The 20,544-nt window shown below is 36.9% G+C and overlaps 6 protein-coding genes across 6 annotated transcripts; 2 read left to right on the forward strand and 4 right to left on the reverse strand.

Moving 5' to 3' along the window:
• Positions 1-42: 42 nt before the first annotated feature.
• Positions 43-2,399, reverse strand: LOC104823929 (plant cysteine oxidase 2-like). Its single transcript, XM_019203665.1, has 5 exons — positions 1,744-2,399; positions 1,295-1,413; positions 1,074-1,203; positions 506-724; positions 43-344 (listed from the first exon to the last, which is right to left on the reverse strand). The coding sequence occupies exons 1-5, from the start codon at positions 2,018-2,020 to the stop codon at positions 217-219; spliced, it is 873 nt and encodes a 290-aa protein (XP_019059210.1). The 5' UTR covers positions 2,021-2,399; the 3' UTR covers positions 43-216.
• A 1,764-nt stretch (positions 2,400-4,163) lies between these two features.
• LOC104823931 (V-type proton ATPase subunit d2-like) lies at positions 4,164-7,728 on the forward strand. The gene is made up of 10 exons (XM_010555727.2): positions 4,164-4,469; positions 5,047-5,167; positions 5,555-5,662; positions 5,773-5,875; positions 6,028-6,108; positions 6,189-6,274; positions 6,378-6,437; positions 6,531-6,579; positions 6,660-6,794; positions 7,343-7,728. Exons 1-10 carry the CDS (start codon positions 4,289-4,291, stop codon positions 7,472-7,474), a joined length of 1,056 nt encoding a protein of 351 aa, XP_010554029.1. The 5' UTR covers positions 4,164-4,288; the 3' UTR covers positions 7,475-7,728.
• A 240-nt stretch (positions 7,729-7,968) lies between these two features.
• Positions 7,969-9,252, reverse strand: LOC104823932. The gene is made up of 2 exons (XM_010555728.2): positions 8,520-9,252; positions 7,969-8,245 (listed from the first exon to the last, which is right to left on the reverse strand). Exons 1-2 carry the CDS (start codon positions 9,229-9,231, stop codon positions 8,073-8,075), a joined length of 885 nt encoding a protein of 294 aa, XP_010554030.2. The 5' UTR covers positions 9,232-9,252; the 3' UTR covers positions 7,969-8,072.
• A 6-nt stretch (positions 9,253-9,258) lies between these two features.
• LOC104823933 (3-dehydroquinate synthase homolog) lies at positions 9,259-11,854 on the reverse strand. Its single transcript, XM_010555729.2, has 10 exons — positions 11,735-11,854; positions 11,136-11,402; positions 10,859-11,025; positions 10,681-10,779; positions 10,504-10,572; positions 10,292-10,432; positions 10,125-10,214; positions 9,865-10,032; positions 9,699-9,780; positions 9,259-9,604 (listed from the first exon to the last, which is right to left on the reverse strand). The coding sequence occupies exons 1-10, from the start codon at positions 11,811-11,813 to the stop codon at positions 9,477-9,479; spliced, it is 1,290 nt and encodes a 429-aa protein (XP_010554031.1). The 5' UTR covers positions 11,814-11,854; the 3' UTR covers positions 9,259-9,476.
• A 266-nt stretch (positions 11,855-12,120) lies between these two features.
• On the reverse strand, positions 12,121-14,268 carry LOC104823934. The gene is made up of 3 exons (XM_010555730.2): positions 13,845-14,268; positions 12,754-13,650; positions 12,121-12,653 (listed from the first exon to the last, which is right to left on the reverse strand). Exons 1-3 carry the CDS (start codon positions 14,208-14,210, stop codon positions 12,336-12,338), a joined length of 1,581 nt encoding a protein of 526 aa, XP_010554032.1. The 5' UTR covers positions 14,211-14,268; the 3' UTR covers positions 12,121-12,335.
• A 2,734-nt stretch (positions 14,269-17,002) lies between these two features.
• On the forward strand, positions 17,003-17,935 carry LOC104823935. Its single transcript, XM_010555731.2, has 2 exons — positions 17,003-17,425; positions 17,510-17,935. Exons 1-2 carry the CDS (start codon positions 17,060-17,062, stop codon positions 17,738-17,740), a joined length of 597 nt encoding a protein of 198 aa, XP_010554033.1. The 5' UTR covers positions 17,003-17,059; the 3' UTR covers positions 17,741-17,935.
• Positions 17,936-20,544: the final 2,609 nt, after the last annotated feature.

Consider the following 20,544-nt stretch of genomic DNA (forward strand, 5'->3'; position numbering starts at 1 on the left):
CCGATCTCATGAATTTCACGTGCAAATTTGTAGGTATCCCTATTCTTTCTCTTAGCACTTATATATACACCCAAAGAAACACTGAAACATGTTTCTCTTTTCCCTTTTTTTTTTTTTTGGACAACAAAGAAAACCTAGAAAGGGAAGTCAACAAAAAAGACAATGCAGGCAAAGCCACCAAGCAGGAACAAAAAGCCCTCGGTCCTGTAGTATGATTCATCGGTCCTTGATGGTCGGTCCAGTGTACATCATGGCCACAACGGTCAAATCCTCCGGCTTCTCCTCCCTCTCCTTCAGCCATGCATACCCTTTCCTCTCCTCCTCCCTCACCGAGACCCCCTCAACTGCAGTTTCAAAAACACGCTTTCTATATCACGGACGACGCTGCATTCCCGTAGTTTTTCGGGTAAATGCGAGAACAGAAAGAGAAAGAAAAAAACGCTATCTAAACCGTGCAAGTTTTCAGAGGGAAAAAAATAACGCGGAGGTGGAGATTTGCGGGTACCCGAGAAATGGGAGAACGGGAAGTCGAAGTAGTAACTGCAGTGGCGTCCAGCGGGGTCGTCGTATGGTGGGCCGAGAACGTCGAGGACGGCGCAAGAAGTCTGGGCTGTGAAGCAATGCATATTCCCTCCATCCGACGGGTAGAGAATGGAGGATTCGCAGGGAGCCACAAACTCGGAGTTCACTTTCACTTTGGCCAAACGGGTATCCTCGCTGTGCGCTGCGTTTATTCAAAAGAGAGCATCGTCAACTACAACCGCCACTGCACACGCTTGTATACAATACCAATAGAAATTAGGAGCGGGCACCAATCCGATACCCGAAAAAATCAGGGTATCTAGATCCGTGTCCAAATATTTCGGGTATCCAAAATATCCGATAGAATACCTGGTTATCCACAGGTACCCGGATGTCCTAAAAGTTAAGTAAATACTGTAAATTAACACGGGTATATGTCTTTTAACAAACGTACACGGGTATCTGCAGTTAACCGAGAAAAGGTAATTTTTCGGGGTATTTATGTTATGCCGGCCCCTAGTAACAGTAAAGCGCCAAGGAAGAGAACTCACGAGGAGCGTCAAGAACCCAATCATAGGATTTGATGTGCATTGTACCGAAGAGGAGCTTGCTGAAGACAGTCATTCCCGGGTGGTTATGCAGAGGGATTACACCAGAGGGCGGTAAGCAGAATATTCCCATCTGCAACGCCTTTTCTCAGTAAGAAATTCACGGAACGGAAACAATCCGGATTCGGATTCGGACCATCGAATTCTGAACAGAAGAAGAATACCGAGAACTTGTCGCATTTGTAGATGTGTAGGTAAGTCACCACGGGAGATTTCCCGGCAGTTTTGGCACGGAAATATGGCATTTGAGGGTTCACCCCTACATCTTCTGGTTTGACCTCCTCTGCACATGAAGCACACACATGTACACATCAGCGTTTGTACACACACACTGTATATGTGTGTATGCTAACACTGCATATCTATGATCTATCTCCATGTACATTGCAACTACATCAGCCAGGATTCTAAGTTCCGGCAAAGGTGTTGAGACGTTAGTAGTGCACACATCGAAGGGAATCCTCATGAACGTTCATGTTCCAAGTTTCAAACTTTAGATATTATCACACATCGGTTTCAACCCGGTTCAGATGCCAGATTCTAAAGGATTGAAATCGAACCCAACCCACGTTATATATTTTGCTATCGAATGCGATAAAGAACATGACTTTACCCAGAACAGCTCGTAGTCGTTCGATCATTTCAGGGGATGGGACAATTCCTGGTTCCCCATTGGCAAACACTTCCTTGCAAGTATTGAACAGCCTCTGAACCGGCGAAACAGCCGTCCTCTTGCTCCTCCGCCGAATCTTCTTACGCGAATTCGCCGGAGCGGCGGCGGTGGCGGAGCTGATCACCGAAATCTGAGCATGGGAACTCGAATTCGGTTTCCTCGGAAGCTCCGAGAGTTCCTTCTCTACTCGACCAGCCAGTGTTGTCCCAATCCCCATTCAGCTACAGGTTGCGAACCCGAGAATCCGACAGTAAAAGAAAGAAAAACCCTAAATCCCCTGAAAATCGACAAAACCCCCCCGCAAATTTCGATCTGGGTTACCGTGAACAGGACACTGAATGAAGAACAACAGGGTAAAGGGTGAAAAAAAAAACTGTGCGATTACGGGTAGTTCAATAGCTGCTTGCTGCGGAAAACGGTAAGTGTACGGACACAAATTCTACGTCAGAAACGACTGAGAAATGCGTTGCCGGCAACGGCAATGGCGTTGGGATGAACGAGAGAAATGATGGGTATAAATGGGGAAGGATTTGAAAGCAGACGCGTAGTTGTATGGTTTGGTTTCTTTACTGGCAGAGAGAGAAACCAGGGGCCATTTTCTGCCCGGGAAAATTCCTATGGGCTGTTGTTCTGTTGTTCCGACAGCGGATTTCTGCCCAAAGGAAAAAAAACTCGTTTATTCGTTTGGCAGAAAAACGATTTATTTAATTTTATAAAATTTATAAACCTAATATTAATTAGGTTGGTTCGATTTAAATATCTGTTTAGTTCGAAACTGTTTTGATATATAATTTTCAAAGAATTGAAACATGAATTTCACGTGCAAATTTGTAGGTAAAGATGAATAATTTGGGTTTGATTCAGTATTTATTGGATTCGATTTGGTTTACAAACAATTTATTCGGTCTTTTTTATTAAAAAATTGTATCAAATTAATAAGGAATATTATTCGGTTCAATTCGATCCAATTTAATTTCAATTCGGATGGGATCAAAACCAAATTTCCAAACCATAACAACCACTCATAGTTCTATACTCTCGCAGATTGTTCACTCTGGATCCATCAAAAGATTAAACTATATTTTATTTTGATATTTCTTTTCACATCAAGTTGTCATATTTTCATAAACTTGCAAAAAAATTTTACCCACGGTAACAAAAAAAAATTGGATTTCTTGGTAAAAATAGGCAAAACTTATTTTCAATCTAAATTCGAATTTTTATTTATATATAATTTTTTAATTATTAAAAGATATAGTTGAATCGATAGTTGGATCGAAACCCATTAAATCTTAAGATTATAAAAAAAGTTTGAGCGACTTTTTTATATTCATGGTAATTTATTTCTTTTATTTCCTTCTTTAGCAATTTTATTTCTTTTTATTTCTTTAGCTTTGAAGCGACCTGCCTGGATAGCGTATCCGTAGCGTGTAGAAAACAATAATTTTAATTTAAAAATATATATAAAAGAAGCAAAATGCCAAGAAAAGGATGGCGATTTATACCTCATAAGATACGAAATTCGTTGAAAATAAAGTTAAAGAAGCATCGTGTCTCACGTGGTGTAAATCTATCGCTATCTTTAATTATTTAAAGTTTGGACCGTTATCATAATTAAAATGTTAGGTTGAAGACAAAAGACAAATATAAAATCGGATTTTGCTTTCGTGCCTTCGTAAAATATGACATTATCAAAGTCCCATAATCAATGCGCATGCATACACATACACTGAATAATAACAAAAAAAAAAGGATCAAATAGCAAACAAAGATGAAATATAAGCGAAAGGAGAAAAGAATGCATATGGAAGGACGAGTTTCGAAATTACTTTTAAACGTTTTGATATTGTCATAATTATATAAGCATAAAATATACAATCTTAAATTTTTTAATACACTAACATTTGGATTGTAATTACCATAATAGTTGTGTACATAATTTCATTTAATGTTATATAGGACTATATTCTAAAAACTATCTTGCATGTATTTTTAGGTGATCGAAGAATATATCCCTCGGATCATGACCCGAGTGGTGTTGTCTACATGGAAATATACTGGGTCAATTTGAAAATTAAAAATTACTTAGGGGCTTAAATCTAATCATCTCTAAAACATAAGGGCATTATCTGTAAATAAATTGGACCTCAAATATTTCTTAAAGCCCATATCCGTTACCAACCCACGGAAGCCCAATTGATTTTCTGTGGCAAAAATGCCCCCACATAATAAACCGTTTTATCTCATCCATATCATTTTTAATTTATTCGATTAAATTAAATAATAATAATAATTAATATAACCCGCACCGGGTTTAAGGGCAAGACCGTAATTTTAATCAATTACAAACAAACGAGGTTTCCTTCTGAATCAAAATCATCTGAAGAGCATTGATTGATCTCTTGCTTCGATTTTTTCTTCTTCAGATCTCTCCGATAATCTCTGAGATCTGAAAACCTCGAATTCTGTCTGAAGGGGGAAGAAGATGTACGGATTCGAGGCTTTGACGTTCAATATCCATGGCGGATACTTGGAGGCGATCGTGAGGGGCCACCGTGCCGGACTCCTCACCGCCGCCGATTACAACAATCTTTGCCAGTGCGAGACCCTAGACGATATCAAGATGCACCTTTCTGCCACCAAGTACGGTCCTTACCTCCAAAACGGTGAGTTTTCCTTGTACGATCGCTCTGTCAACAGATGCTGTGTCGAAGTTAGAGTCACCTTTGTCGGAATTGTTGATCTGGGTTTAATTCCTTTTCATCTTTTCGGGTTCTGGGCTTTTCGGCATTCGAAATCGTTAGATATCCCTAAATTTGAGGTGGTAATTAGCGAATTCACCGGCTGAGCGTGAAATTGGCGATTGTAGTTACAGTTTGATTTGTAATGTTAGTCATCTGGTTAAATGGAACTGAAAATCTGATGTTAGGACAGGAGGAACTTAACTTTCCCCTAGAATTTGGTGCGATCAGAGTTATGTTCGTGTCTGTTTTCAAGGCTTCGCAAATGGATGCTGCAGTTGTGTTCCCTGCACGAATAAAATATCTGGATTGGCATACGAGGGATCCTTTCATCTAAACCCTTGAACATAGACTTATCTAAACTTGGTTTCGATTCTGACATTCCATTTTTCTGCATAGTTGGATTGTTTATGGATTCTGATTCCCGGTTCATGTTGCGATGACGAATTGTTGCAAAATTTATTCTTTATACTTCCTTAAGCTGTTTGATGCTTGTGTGCAGAACCTTCGCCCCTGCATACTACAACAATTGTGGAGAAGTGCACTCTTAAACTGGTTGATGATTATAAGCACATGCTGTGCCAAGCAACTGAGCCTTTGTCAACCTTCTTAGAGTACATCAGGTCAGTGAGATTTTTCTAGTTTTTTGAATAATATTCGTTTCTAGGTAAATGTTGTGTTTCTGAGGTTAATACTCTTGTGTTGTTCTTGTACTACTTTTTTTTTTCTACAGTAATTGGGCTTTAGTTTGGAGCTTAGTTTGAGTATGTATCAGTTTATGAGGATCAATGTTCATAAGTTTCACTTTCTGAACTTCCTACAACTAACTTGTGCAGTCATTCGATTCAGTAATCAGTATGTTGTCAAGGTTTTGAAGATCATTGTTTGGTTAACTGAAGCTTATATTTATTAACTTGTTTATGTACTGAACTTCGTTCGGTATACGATCTGACGTTACAAGATGTTGGCCTTTGGGATATTGAATTCTTTTGTATACTACCATGGTGCAGATACGGTCACATGATTGACAATGTTGTGCTGATTGTGACCGGAACCCTTCACGAAAGAGATGTGCAGGAGCTTCTGGAGAAATGCCACCCTTTAGGCATGTTTGACAGGTAGCAGCTGCATTGGCCATTTTGGATTTTATATAATCACTTCTCCTTGTGTTTAGATCCTCTGTTTCTTTTCTTTTCGATGCTTTCCTTATGTCTTTTCCTTTTCCCAGTATTGCTACTCTTGCAGTTGCTCAGAACATGAGGGAGCTCTATAGGTTGGTGCTTGTGGACACTCCCCTTGCCCCGTACTTTTCTGAATGCTTGACATCAGAGGTATATAGCCGAAACACCGAATATACTGCTGTATTCTTCTCAAAATCAAATACATGGAATTTATTATGAAAATATTATCATAAGCTGTCGCTTCCTGTCCTCCTTTTTTCACATTCATATCATGTCATATATGATTTTGTTGGGTTTGGTAGGATCTGGATGACATGAACATAGAGATTATGAGGAACACCCTCTACAAAGCATACCTTGAGGATTTTTACAAGTTCTGTCAGGTGATTGTCCTAAATCTTATAACACGATGTGGAAATTCACCTTTGCTTTCTGACCTTTTCTGCTCGTATTTCCAAAACAGAAACTTGGTGGTGCAACAGCAGAGATCATGTCTGACCTTCTGGCCTTCGAAGCCGACAGAAGAGCTGTGAACATCACCATCAATAGGTAATTAGGGTACTGTTAAAACACTTTCTTATGTATTCTCTGGACAGCAGGAGACGTTATCATTATCTGAAAGACTGAAATCAGTTGTTTTTCCTATACGCAGTATCGGCACTGAGCTTACAAGAGAAGACAGGAAGAAACTGTACTCCAACTTTGGTCTTCTGTAAGCATTCAACTAGTTTAAAAGTCTCCGTTCCAATTGTTGTCTAACACTCGACACTAGTTTGTCTCACTGTTGTGGTTTTTGACGTTGCAGCTATCCATATGGTCATGAGGAGCTAGCTGTCTGTGAAGACCTAGATCAGGTAAATTGCCAAAAGATAATATCTCGCGAGATATATTACGTTTCGTAACCGTTCTCGTTAAGCTTATGCTCGATTGTTAGGTCCGTGGTGTTATGGAGAAATACCCTCCGTATCAACCCATATTCTCCAAGTTATCATATGGAGAGAGCCAGATGCTCGACAAGGCATTTTATGAAGAAGAGGTCAGAAGGCTTTGCTTAGCCTTCGAGCAGCAGGTTTGTATCCTTAAAACTAACCCAGAAAACTTGCATTTTCCCCTCATTGCGTTAACTCTAACCCGAAACTTAGTAGTCCTCTCTGGGAAATTCTAAGAATTCGGGTCTAATTCATGGAGCAATAACTGTTTTAAGGGCGAAAAATGTTGCCAGGTTTAGCTGATATAGAAGTTGAAAGATTTAAACAGAATGTGAACAAGAAACACTAAAAGAACCGAGGAGGATGCTTTTGCTTAATCATGAATACAGTCAGTCTCAGTCATGGCAATGGTGAATCTAGAGATGATTTCTCTCTTTGCAATGCTAAATTTCATCTGCTGCGTTATTAGAGTATTGGGTTTAGTTTCGGTTTTAGCTCGGTTTTCATAGGATAAATATCTGTAATTGATGAATCATTTCAATTGCGAATCAATTTCTCCCGTGGAGATTTCATCTCGTTTTTCTAATTTGATTGGATTCGTCCCAAATTGATCAGATTTTGATTTCCTTGATTCCATGTGGGGCATGAACTGAGACTATGACTAAAACCTGGTTGGGTGTATGTGCAGTTCCATTACGGGGTGTTCTTCGCGTACATGAGGTTGAGGGAGCAAGAGATCAGGAACCTTATGTGGATTTCTGAATGTGTGGCTCAGAACCAGAAGTCTAGGATCCATGACAGTGTCGTCTTCATCTTCTGATTCTTCCATATTTCAAGGAAAAAAACCCAATATCAAACCTGTAAACATCTATTATAATCATGATGGTATGATTTCAACATGGTTCTATCATCATCATCATCATCATCATTGTATGTTTTAGACACAAGTCTGTCATTCTGTCTCGAGTTCATGTAATTTTCTCTGAAAATAAGGTAGAGGTGTAAAAGGGATTGGTTCGGACCAGACCAATCGGAACCAGTTGGTTTTGAGATCAATTCAGTCTATTTTTCTAAGTCGTTGAAAATAATCAGTTTAATCCAATTCGGTCTGGAAACGGGTTGGTGAGTTAACTCGCGACGAGTCATGCAAAAAAAAGCTTATATTAAGAGGAAAAAAAGATTCTCCTTTCGTCTGGGATATGACAAAATCCCTCTGTTTCGGCTCTGTCGGGGTTCGGACAACGTTTCCAAGTTCCAAGAGTGTTTTTAAGAGCGATGTATGTGCTACTATTATCCATTCAGTTCAGAGAAAAATATTGCATTAAATGGTTACAGATTGTTAAATCATTATTTCATGAGAAACAAATAATACATATGTATATATGTATGTATGTATACATGAATGCTTGTTGAATATCTCAAGCCTTGAAGCCAACCAAATGTTTAATGTACGGACGGTTCAATGACCTGAATCCATCTTCTCCGGCCAAGAGGAGTGATCTCCTCTGGTGATGAGCCTTCTTCTTCTTCTTCCCGTGCACGTCCACCTTCCCCGAGCCCGAGGCCGAGAACTCTACTTTTCCTCCTACCCCTGAAAATATAAAATCGAAAAAAAAATATAAACTCCATGCCGGATAAAAAAAATAATTGAAAAAATATTTTTATCAATAAAAAATAATAAATTTGAATCGAACCAAATTCAATATAAAAACCGGATGGTTGTATAAACCGAAATAATCGAATTCAAATATAACCAAACTAAACCCAAATTCAAAATCCAAAACGGCCATCCTAGTTTGCCGGAGTGATCATTTGACCTCGAAAGACCAAGTTCTTGAAATCTTTAGAAGATTCCAAATATATACCTCCGCCGGCGGAGACGTGCTTCTTGGCAGCGATCTCGAGGGCGTCGATGTAACAGTTCATGGATTTCTTGAACGCTCCGAAGAGGACGACGAATTCCTTCTGTTCTTGAACGGAGAGCTTAGCTCCGGCCCTGAACTGATGCCTGGCTGAAATCTCGGCGATCTTAGCCGGGATCACGGCGAATCCATGGATCATACCGTCGTAGTTCTTCTTCAACTCGAGCGATCCCTTCCCTCCGAACTCGAATCCCATCTGAGCGGCCAACAGAGCTTTGCTCATGGAAGCGAATTTCGCCTTCCATATGAGCGAAGCGGGCCCATAGAAAGGAATCCCGAAATCCGCACGCTTCGAGAACCGGGCGAGGAACGAGGTGTAGTCCTTGAAGACGGCGAAAGCAGTCGTCAGTTCAGGGGTTTTGAACTTGGATCTCGACTTCAAATCGACCAGTTTCGCGATCTCGATGAAGGGCAAGGTCTTGAGTTGTCCCACCGTGCAAGGAGGAGAGTATTTCGCCGACTTGAGGGGAACCGAGGAGGAGGGGCCCTTGTAGGCGAAGGCCGAGGCCACGACGAAGGCGAAAGCGAGAGAGAACAACAGAGAAACCCTCGCCATGGTTGTACGGATGGGAGAAAACTTGCTGAAACGAAAATGGTAAGAAATGCTTGAGAAAAAGATATGAAGGGATCGCGAATTGGAGGTGTTTATATACATTTTTGGGACATGGCTAATAATAGGAAGAAAAAAAACTCAAAGTGGTTAATCTGTTTAAGCCCAAAGATTTTGGAAATGGTCAGAGTCGGTTTCAACAACAAGGTTGTTGCAGCTTGAAACATTAGAAATGAGACAGAACCAGAACAAGAACAAGAAAAGGAACTGAGAAACAGAAACCAGTAGGAAACTGCAACTGCAGAAACGTGAGAATTAAGAGGCAATCACTCTCTTTCAGATGGTCAGAGTCAGTTCTCGACGATGAATTCTTGAATCTCGATACCGGTGTGGCGAGCACCGCCCTGTTCTCTGAGCAGAACCTGGTCCCCTACTTTCATTGAAGTCACAGGAACCGCGGTTTCTCGAGACGAGTTCACTGCAAAAAAAGTAACCGATACAAAAAAAAAAAGGTCGGGACTCGGGAGAGCGAGTTAACGAGGCTAATCCGATGATTATGACTAGGAAATGACCTTGATGCAGTGGAGTGACCAGAGCAACAGTTTCTGCATTTTGCAAGATGATGCCAAAAACCTTCGAATCCTCTGCTTGTGTCTGAAAACATATATAAAACGAATCAGACCCAAGATTCTGCTTATCTTATTGTGTAAGAGGCGAATCCCGGAAAAGAAAAAAAACCTTTGCTTCCACGAGGATGAGAGGCCGGGCCTCGATTTTGACGCGGCCGACAACTGCTGTTCTCTGTTTTCCTGTCTGGTCAACAATAATAACCTCTGCACCAGTCTTTAGCTCCGAGAGGTAACAAGTCTTTCCGCCCGGGACAGCGACATAAGCGTGAACCGGTCCCTGCCCATTTCGTGAAAACAATGAAAATTTCGGTTTTCAGGTAATTTACAATTACATGTAAAAGAAATCGAGCTAATAGATTAAGAACTCACAGCATTAACCCGGAATGGTCTACTTGAGATATAATCCGAATCTAAACATTCTGAGTGAACAAGGAAGAGTCCTCTAGCAAAGGATCCAACCTAAAAAAACGGATTCACATCACCAAATTCATCGAAGCAGAAACATGAACATACTTACAGAGGATACGGAAACATACAAGAAGGCCTTCACCGGGTCTCATGAGACTACAAAGATCAACACAAACTCGGTCTCCCATTCCGACCATTTTCACCCGAGTTATAGTCGCTCTTGTCAAGTTTAATGTATCAGATTCTTCGTTCCTTCTGTCAAAATATTCCTGACAGTATCGAATCAACGTAAGAAACCGAGGTTTTATGAACCCTGATGATCTTGGGTTCAGGAAAAAACCTTTAGGCCGAGAACAGCTTTTACATCCTCGGTTTTGAGAATGATTCCACCAAGACCGTGTTCTAAAGCCTAAAGCCAAAGATTCCACAAGAGAGTTTACCAATTCAGAGAGCTAAGGACAATGAAAGTTCGATCTCAGAAGATTAATGTAGAAGATGAACAGTAACTAAAAGCCACCTCGAGAAATAGTTTTGCCTCGGAGGGCGTTTTCGAGATGGCAAACACGGTTTTCTCACTTCCTTGGAATGCTGCCACAAGATTTTCAGCCGGTATCGCCTGAGTATTGAATCTTAAGTGTCAGCAACAGATTCAAAGAGTTCTACACTTAACTAACACGAGCTGGGAAAATCTATACCTTCCAGTCTAGGAAATCAAGAACAATGTTTTCGGTAGATTCATTATGAAGCTGCAGCTTCTGCAATTCTTCAGGAGTTGACACCTCAAATGCCACAGCTACATTTTTCCGGGCACGGTCTAGAAGTTGCCCCTCTTCGATAAACAATGAATCTATCAATGCAATCGCTGCAAACCCATTGAACAAATCAAAAACTCGGAACAGAAACCCGAAAGCCGAGAAAAGAACAGACTGTAATATCTCAAGAACCTCAAAGGAAGCTTAATCAGCTTCATACATGACCACTCCTCGGCAAGTTTGTAATTCTTGGATTCGAAGATAAACGTGTTCCAGCCTCTTTCCACCGCAGCCGTCATAGCCGCCTTAGACTCGGTCCATATCCAGACCTTCTTGGATCTCTGGTAATTAAGCGGCAAAGTCGAGGAGGAACTATCAGACATTGTGACAGCAGATGTCTGAGAGAACGTTTGTTTTCTAATTCCAGTCCACCTATGGTTTAACCGGTGAGAGCTCCAAGCTAATAATCTACAAAGGCCGCACCTTTCTGCATTATCAGAAAAACCCAAATGAGAAAAAGCTCGAAGAAGAGACATGTGCGGTAAATGGCTCAACCTTAGCTTCAGATGAACAATTTCGTATGAATCTAATCGCAAAATCAGCCATTTTTAGGCAATATCGATGAAGCCCATATGCAATCATGCTTAACTAATGAATTCCTTAGGAAACAGAATCGATTCCGCAATCATCCAAGCCATAGAAATGAAAAACAAGCACTCCAGTGGCATTACCCAAATGGGTAAGCAAATTTTACTTCCACGAAGCAGGATATAGGGAAGAAAGCGAAGGAACTGCAATCGATGAAAGAGTGAGGATCACCTGTTCGAAGGGGAAACCAGTAGAAATGGTTGGAGGATGAGACATATGAAACAGAGGGCGAGACCAGAGGCAGAGACATTATGTCCGGTCTGTATCCGATCTTAGAATCCCTTCGTTTCTCCACGGCTGTGTTATTATGGACCATGTGGACTTTGGGCCTTACCCGAAAACTATTTTGACGCATTTTGGGTTGACTTTCCTCAAAATCCACACCGAATATGAGAAACCAGAAAATGATTATCAATTCTACAAAGAAAGTTCCAATATTTTTCATCTCTGAGTGACCACGACTGTTTGGAAGCTTCGATTGAACAGTTGCAATATGGAAATCGAGGGGATCAAATCTGGGTCAGTTCAAAGCTTTAACAGAGAACCAGACAAAACTCTACAGAACAACTCAGAAAGTTTCTATTGGATCCGTACAGAAAAGGGTATTGGAAATCCAACATGTTTGATAGCCCCTCCATGGATTTACAATCTTTAAGTTCCTATACAGTGTTATTACCAGCATCAATCGGGCTAAAGGTCTGAAGTAACCTATATCCGATTTGGGTTTATTTACAATCTATTTATTACAGTTTTCTTTCATCTTTCTCTGGGTTTAGTGAGCAATGGAAGCTTCACCCTTCGTCTCCTCCATGGACTTGGTCTTCCTGTTCTCTGTACTGTCCCGCCAAGTCGAAGATTCTGTTCTTGCTGAAGATTGTGTTTCACTCTCGACAGCTGTTTCCACAAACTGGGTCGTAACTTGTTCCCATCTTGTTATTGTCTCCTTGATCACCTTTTTCTGAGTTTGTGTCACTGTCACTGACCCGTCTTGCTTACTTTGATTCTCCTTCACCACTTTACTGGTGACATCTTGCAATTGATTCAGAGTCTTCATCATCTCTCGTTGATAGTTCTCCATCGTGTTCTTCGTCTATATAACAAGATAAAGGCTTTGTGTTATTTATTATCAGAAATAGGAGATTTCTATTCAGAGTTTTGGGATTCTCATTCTCAGAGTTTTGTTTTCTCACCTCTCGTGATTTGCTCGTCCTTGATTGCACCAGAGCCATTGCATCGGAGAGTTTCGAGGCTATTGACATCATCTCCGAGATGTAGGACCTCGGGGTTTTCTTTCCGACCGTCGAGGAGACAGGACAGGCGTATCTCATGTAAGCCTTCAGTTTCTCGAAAAAGGACTTGAACTCCTCGGTCTCCGGACACTTCTTCTCGAGTTTTATTATGAATCCCATGACTTCGTTCGACGTCGAGGCACTGTCAGTAGCGTTCTTAGTCTTACTACTTGATTCTTGAACACCTCCTTGAATCTCTGCTGATGAATTCTTCACGGTATAATCTTTGTTTCCTCCTTTAGTATTGTCCACCGTTGTACTGCCTTTCGCTGAAACTTGAGAGCCTCCTCGAATCCCCGAGGAATTACCCTTTTCAGGTTCTCCTCCATTATCGTCTTTCGGGGAATTCGCATTGCTTCCTTTATCCTCAATGGAAGCATTCTTTGCTGAGTGTGCTGCGTTTTTGGAATTTTTTTTCATTCCTTTCGCCTTATCATCGTCTCTGCTTCCTCTCGGGGTCACCGTCGTCTGAGCCTTTCCCGAATCTCCATTGCTTCCTCTGTTCATGGAAACTCCGCTCCCTCCGTTAACGTTCGCCGAAGAACTCTGACTACTACTCTCTCGGGTTTGAATCTGAGATGAAGATCGCCTACTGCTCTCTACCATCGTCTTGACGACTCGGGTAATCACTTGTTGCCATCTGATGATCCTTTCTTTGATTGCTTGCTTTTGCTCTGCAGTTAGCTCCATGGAATCATCGCTTCTGTAATGATTTCTCCTGTTCCTGAACTTACTAGAGATCGATTGGATCGAGCCGACGATGTTCATAGCTTCTCTTTGCTCTTGTTTCAGAATCATCTCCATGCAAGCACAAGGGATCAAAGGGTGAGTTACAACATCTATAGTGCGAAAGCATTTCAATCGTATGGTGACAAGATCGAGTAACATTTCCTGAGAACCGATATCTTCGGGTTCGAGTTTGAATAACCCGAAAATCTCGGATACTCAGACCCGTGCCTACCCTAGCAACAAGACAAATCTCTCTCGCTTACCACTTCTCTTGATTCGCTTTTACGTGCAGCGAACGAGGAAATCGCCTGGAAGAGGCTCCCGGCTTTAGCTCTCATGTCGGCCTCATAAGCCCTCGAGCCTCTCCTCCGAATGGCCTGAGAGATCGGGCAGACATACTTTGCGAACGCCTTGAGCCTCTCGAAGAACTCTTTGAACTCTCGCGTTTTCGGGCATTCTTTCTCGAGGTCGAACACGAAAGTCATCACCACTTTAACAGTGTAAGGCTCAACATCTCTCACCGTCTTCGGCTCCGCAACCTCGGGTAAAACCGAGGGCGAAACGAAGTCGGGAAATGTCCCCGAAACGACAAGGAAGGCGAGGCATAGAAACAGAGAGGTTCTCGGCATTGTGGATTAGAGAAATAGACGAGAAACAGAGAGTGAATGAACGAGGTTTAGTTTGTGTTCTTGATGGGTTCTTATAGATATCTAAATTGTCTATGTTTAGATTCATACAATAACGATGTGTGACCTTGAGAAATTCATGGGTTAGCTCTAATGTCTTCACATTCTAACATGGGAGGCTATTAATTTATTTTCTTTTTAATTTGGTAAAATTTTCAAGAAATATACATTTTTCACACATATATATATATATGCCATTATATAAAGGGGAAATCGCCATAAAAACCCTGTACTCTTTCCAGGTCAACGAAAAAACCCTGTACTTTTTTGCTTACCAATTAAACCCTATACTTAGTATGATTAACCAATAAAATCCCAAACTTGTTAATAATTCACCGAAAACCCCCCGCGTCTGCCAACTCAAATAAAAATGATGATGTGGCAATGACTTGACTTCCAAATTATGACACATCATCATTTCAAACAAAAATAAATTATATAATTTATTTAAATTAATTTATATACATATAAATTCATATATATATATATATATATTAAATATAAAATTACTTATAACTAATAAAACACACATATATATATATATTATAAATTACATTATAAATAATATATATATATACATATTATTTTTTAATATATATTGTATATATATATTAGCTATAATTACTTTTATTTTAATATGCATATTAGTTGTATATGTATATGTTGCATGTATAACTAATATATATACATATACATATTATTTTTTAATATATATTGTATATATATATTAATTATAATTACTTTTATTTTAATATGCATATTAGTTGTATATATATATATGTTGTATGTATAATTAATCTATATACATATACATATTATTTTTAATAGATATTATATATATATATGTTAATAATAGTTACTTTTATTTTAATATGTATATTAGTAATATATGTATATGTTGTATGTATAACTAATATATATACATATATATATTATTTTTGATTGTGTAATATATTGTAGTTATACATATAACATATACATATATAACTAATATACATATTACAATAAAAATAATTATAACTAACATATACACATATAATATATCTATTAAAAATAATATGTATATGTATATGTATTAGTTATACATGTAACATATATATATACAACTAATATACATATTAAAAGAAAAGTAATTATAACTAATATATACACTATATATTAAAAAATAATATATATTAACAAATAATATGTATATATATATTATTTTTAATGTAATTTATAATATATATATATATATGTATGTTTTATTAGTTATAAGTAATTTTATATGTAATATATATATATATGTGAATTTATATGTATATAAATTAATTTAAATAAATTATGTAATTTATTTTTGTTTGAAATGATGATGTGTCATAATTTTGATGATGTGTACATAACTTGGAAAGCCAAGTCATTGCCACATCATCATTTTTGTTTGAGTTGGCAGTCGCGGGGGGTTTTCGGTGAATTATTAACAAGTTTGGGGTTTTATTGGTTAATCATACCAAGTATAGGGTTTAATTGGTAAGCAAAAAAGTATAGGGTTTTTTCGTTGACCTGAGAAAAGTACAGGATTTTTATGGCGATATTCCCTTATATAAAATAATGTACTGGGGTAAAGGAAATTACCTGATTAAGGGCGAGATTATTCATAGGTTATGTCCATGTTCGGATCCCCAGATTTCACAGTCGGGTATTTGTGTATCTGCCACGTCACTAACTGAACCGGTTTTCAATTTAACATTGGTTCTATGGTTCAGGGGACCCAAAAGCCGTAGAGAGACTGTGTTCTTCGACGGCGATTTCGATTGCGATTTGCAGCTTCTGGTGATTTTTAAATCTCCATCGCTGATTTCTCCTTCTTCGACGACGATTTCGACTTCGGTCTTCAGATTCTAAGGTGTGTTCGTCGAAAGCCCTAAATAGTTTTGGTTTTCGAAGGATTTGTTTAGAAATCTGAAGATTTCAAAAGAAAAAAGGGTTTCGGACGATTTGGTTCGATTGTTTAGGGTTTTTCTATGTATCAACTAAATTTTGTTAAACTTTAGCTTTCCCTTTGAGTCAATCGGATTTGCTAGGGTTTTGAAAGGGATTTGATCAGAAACCCAGAATTTATTTCTAAGTCTACAAATCGACTCTCACTTTGTTGAATACTGGGTAGCTGAAGAACTTATCATGTGGTTGGAAAACTGTGAAAGAGATGACTTCATCTTATTCAGACTCGAATGGAAGATCATACCGGACAAGTGGAGAATCAAATCAACCTATTTCAATGCATATGTCAAGAACGCAATCCAACTAGGTTATGAATTTAAACGAAATGATCTATTTGAACTCATCAATCGATTTGAATTGGTGAAATAGATTGCATCAAATACGACATTAATTTAATTTAATGATTGATTTTTAATTATGCATTGGTTCTCGTATTTATTTATTTTTTTAGTTTTTTTTTTCCATTTTTGCAAGAAATTATATCCCTTTTATTTTTATGTCCATTTTTATCCATTTTGGTTTTTATGTGAGATTCGATTTTCATTAAAAAAAATCATTTTACTTTTATTTAGAGCGATTCTATTATTTTTACATCCAATTATATAAAAATAGATTCTTTAAATTGGATTTTAGATACAGTTATATTTAGTTTGAGAATGGCTCTTTACCAAATAATAATACTTGTCCTGTGATTCTAAAAATAGACACGTTGGATATATCCTAGATGAATATATAAAGAGATGTAAAACCCAAACTAAATCTATTCCCACATTCCTCCTTCTTTCCATTTTTTTCTTCTCTAAACACACAATATGACAATGGAAAGAACTGCTCTTTTGTTTTGCTTTGCCATCCTAATAGCTTCGGCGGCTCTTCTCGACGCCACTTCGCCTTCTTTGTCGCCCGCAGCCAAAGTTCCCGAAACCGTGAATGATATCGAGCCCTATACCACCAAAGTCGTGAAGCAGTTCTTGGCCGATCTCGAGAAGGAATGTCCCAAGACTCAAGAGTTCAAATTGTTCTTCGAGAAACTCAGGGCTTCTGCTAAATATGTTTGCCCCATCACCAAGGCTTTCGGGACGGAAGACCGTAAAGCCTACGAGTCTGACATGAAAGCTAGCGGTATCTCCCAAGTGTTCATGACTTTCTCGACGGGAGAAAAAGGGTCGGGGAAATCGGTATGTAAGAAGCATATATGTTTTTTACAACTAAGTTTATGACTTGAAAACCCTAACTTTGGATTCATATACATATAAATACAGATGAAGATGATCATGAAACGCGAAGAATTGGAATCCATGAAAATCGTTAACTCCCTACAATCGAAGTTTGGTAAGATCGTGAAGAAGGGCGATGGATCGACGAAGCTTACAGAAGAACAACAGATAGCAATCAAAGACGCAATCTTGCGATGGGAAAAATCGGCTACTCGAGTCGTGAAGATTCTAGTAAGGAGAAGCGTATCTCCTCGTAACCCTCGAGACGGGCAATAAAAGAAAACAAATTAATCTCTACCCCCGAAGAGACATGTTAAAATGACACATTGATCATCAAATGTATGGTTTCATATCGGTTGTAATTATATCTCAAGTGCGTTATACACCGATTTGAACCAGTTTTAGCAATGTATAACAACATTTACATTGTATATTTCTTCTTCTGGATGAATTCTTTTGTCATATGATACATATTCCAATCTTATTTATCATGATTCGAGATAACAACTTTGGTTAAGGATCATAATAATGGTATGTTAAACCCTTCTTTGGTATTTATTTTGTTCATTATCAATGTAAAAACGGACAAAGAACTAAAGTTGTGAATAATTCAAGTTTACTCAATATCATAACTTCAGATCCATTTTGTTAGAGATGAAAGATATATAGAACTTTTGCAATGGATAAATGAATATTCAAGTTCAAAAATCTCTTGACGATTCGCTCTAGACATGATTTCAGGGCAATGGCTATGACATAGTCAGCTGAAAAAGTATTACAATGAGAAAGTTACAATGATATTACATAATATTTTGATTTAATTATCCTTTTAGCTAGGGGTGGGCAAAATATCCGAAAAATCCGAACCGATCCGTTATTCGATTCGTATCCGAACCGAAAATTCGGATATCCGGAGTTTACGGATCGGATACGGATATTTATTTGGAGATATTTGTCGGATACGGATCGGATACGGATATTAAAATTGAATTATCCGGGATATCCGATCTGATCCGTATTTTGTAATAATATTATTAAATATACGAATAATTTGGTATGGATATTTAAAATGCTTATATTTACATGTTTTTTTAGCGTGATTCAAGAAAATTTTTTTATATATTGAGTTTTATAATTTTAATTTTTAAATATTAAGATTTATTACGTTTAATGTTTTGAATTTTGAAACTTGGATATATTTGTATGTGATACATTATAATTGTATTTGTATTTTAGTTGATTTGGAATGTTTAAATTATGAATTTTAAATTATTGAATATTATTTATATTAAATATATTATATATTTTATTTACGTTTCAATTTGGTATTTAATTTAAATTTAAAATTTTATAATATTTTAGGTCGAATACGGATATCCGCAAATATCCGTGATTTTAACGAATATCCGAAGTTGCGGATATCCGAAATTTACGAATCGGATACGGATAACAAAATCGAATATTTGTGCGGATCGGATACGGATACGGATATCTCAAAAATCCCGGATATCCGATCCGTGCCCACCCCTACTTTTAGCTTTTCAATATTTATATTATTTAAATACTATTTTTTAATCATGTCTCTTAAATAAAAATAAGTTTCTAATAATATTCTCTATTCAAATATTTAATACTCTATGTGTAAGTGGAGCAAGAGCACAGGGCCCCACAATTTGATGGGCCCCACATTTAAAAAAGAAATTTAAATACTAATAATTTGTAATTATATTTAGGGAGATTCACATATTAAATATTGAACTTTAACCAAATTTCCAAATTAAATACCCAACTATCTCACTTCCAAATTAAATAATTAACTATATTAAAATTCACAAATAAAAACTAAACTTTTCAAATTTTAATATATATCTAAGAGATAATCCAAAAAAACCCTTTACTTTTTTTCATCGCAATTTAAACCCTATATTTTTTTATCCAAAAAAACCCTATACTTTTCAAAATTTTAAAAATTATACATATTCATATACACATATTAATTATTATAAGCACAAAATTAATTACATATTTATTTTTATTTTCCAAGAATATGTTTTTTTGGACAATTGAACACATATAAAACAATATACAAATAATAAATAGTTTCTTATATATAATGATTTTTAGGAAAAAATACAGATATCACACATATATATAAAACATAAATACATATAAATATATAAAATAAATGTGCAATTAATTTTGTAGAAAATAAATATGTAATTGATTTTGTGCTTATAATAATTAATATGTGTATATGAATGTGTATAATTTTTAAAATTTTGAAAAGTATAGGGTTTTTTGGGATAAAAAAAAGTATAGGATCTAAATTGCGACGAAAAAAAAGTATAGGGTTTTTTTTTTGGATTATCCCTTGGTATATGTTAAAATTTGAAAAGTTTAGTTTTTATTTATGAGTTTAAATATAGTTGAGTATTTAATTTGGGAGTGAGATAGTTGAGTATTTAATTTGAAAATTTGGTTAAAATTCAATATTTAATATGTGAATCTCCCTTATATTTATTAATATAAATATGATAAATAATTAAAATTATATTTAGGGGTAATCGTATAAAAATACCCGAGCTTTTACAAAAATCCCAACTAAATATCCGAACTATAAAATTGTCATATAAATACCTGAACTTTTCAAAACTCCAACAAAAATACCCAAACTTTTAAATTTTTTCCAAATCAAACACCCGCAATTGTTGACTCATCAAAAAAACTGCTGACTCAGCAAAAAAAACTGTTGACTTAGCAAAAAACTACTAACTCAGCAAAAAAAACTGTTGACTCAGCAAAAAACTGTTGACTCAGCATTCAAATATATTCTTAAATATCCAAATATTCATCTATATGTATTTAAATTAATATATACATATAAATTCATATATATATACAAATATATATATATATATATATTAAAAATAAAATTATTTATAATTAATAAAACACATATACACATAACTACAATATATATATATATATATATAATTACTAATGCATATATATTATAATAAAAATAATTATAATTAAATTTATTATTAAAAATAATAATAATAATACATAAAAATAATTAA

The sequence above is a fragment of the Tarenaya hassleriana genome, unplaced genomic scaffold (assembly GCF_000463585.1).
Source record: "Tarenaya hassleriana unplaced genomic scaffold, ASM46358v1 Cleome4, whole genome shotgun sequence".
Classification (NCBI taxonomy): Eukaryota; Viridiplantae; Streptophyta; class Magnoliopsida; order Brassicales; family Cleomaceae; genus Tarenaya; species Tarenaya hassleriana.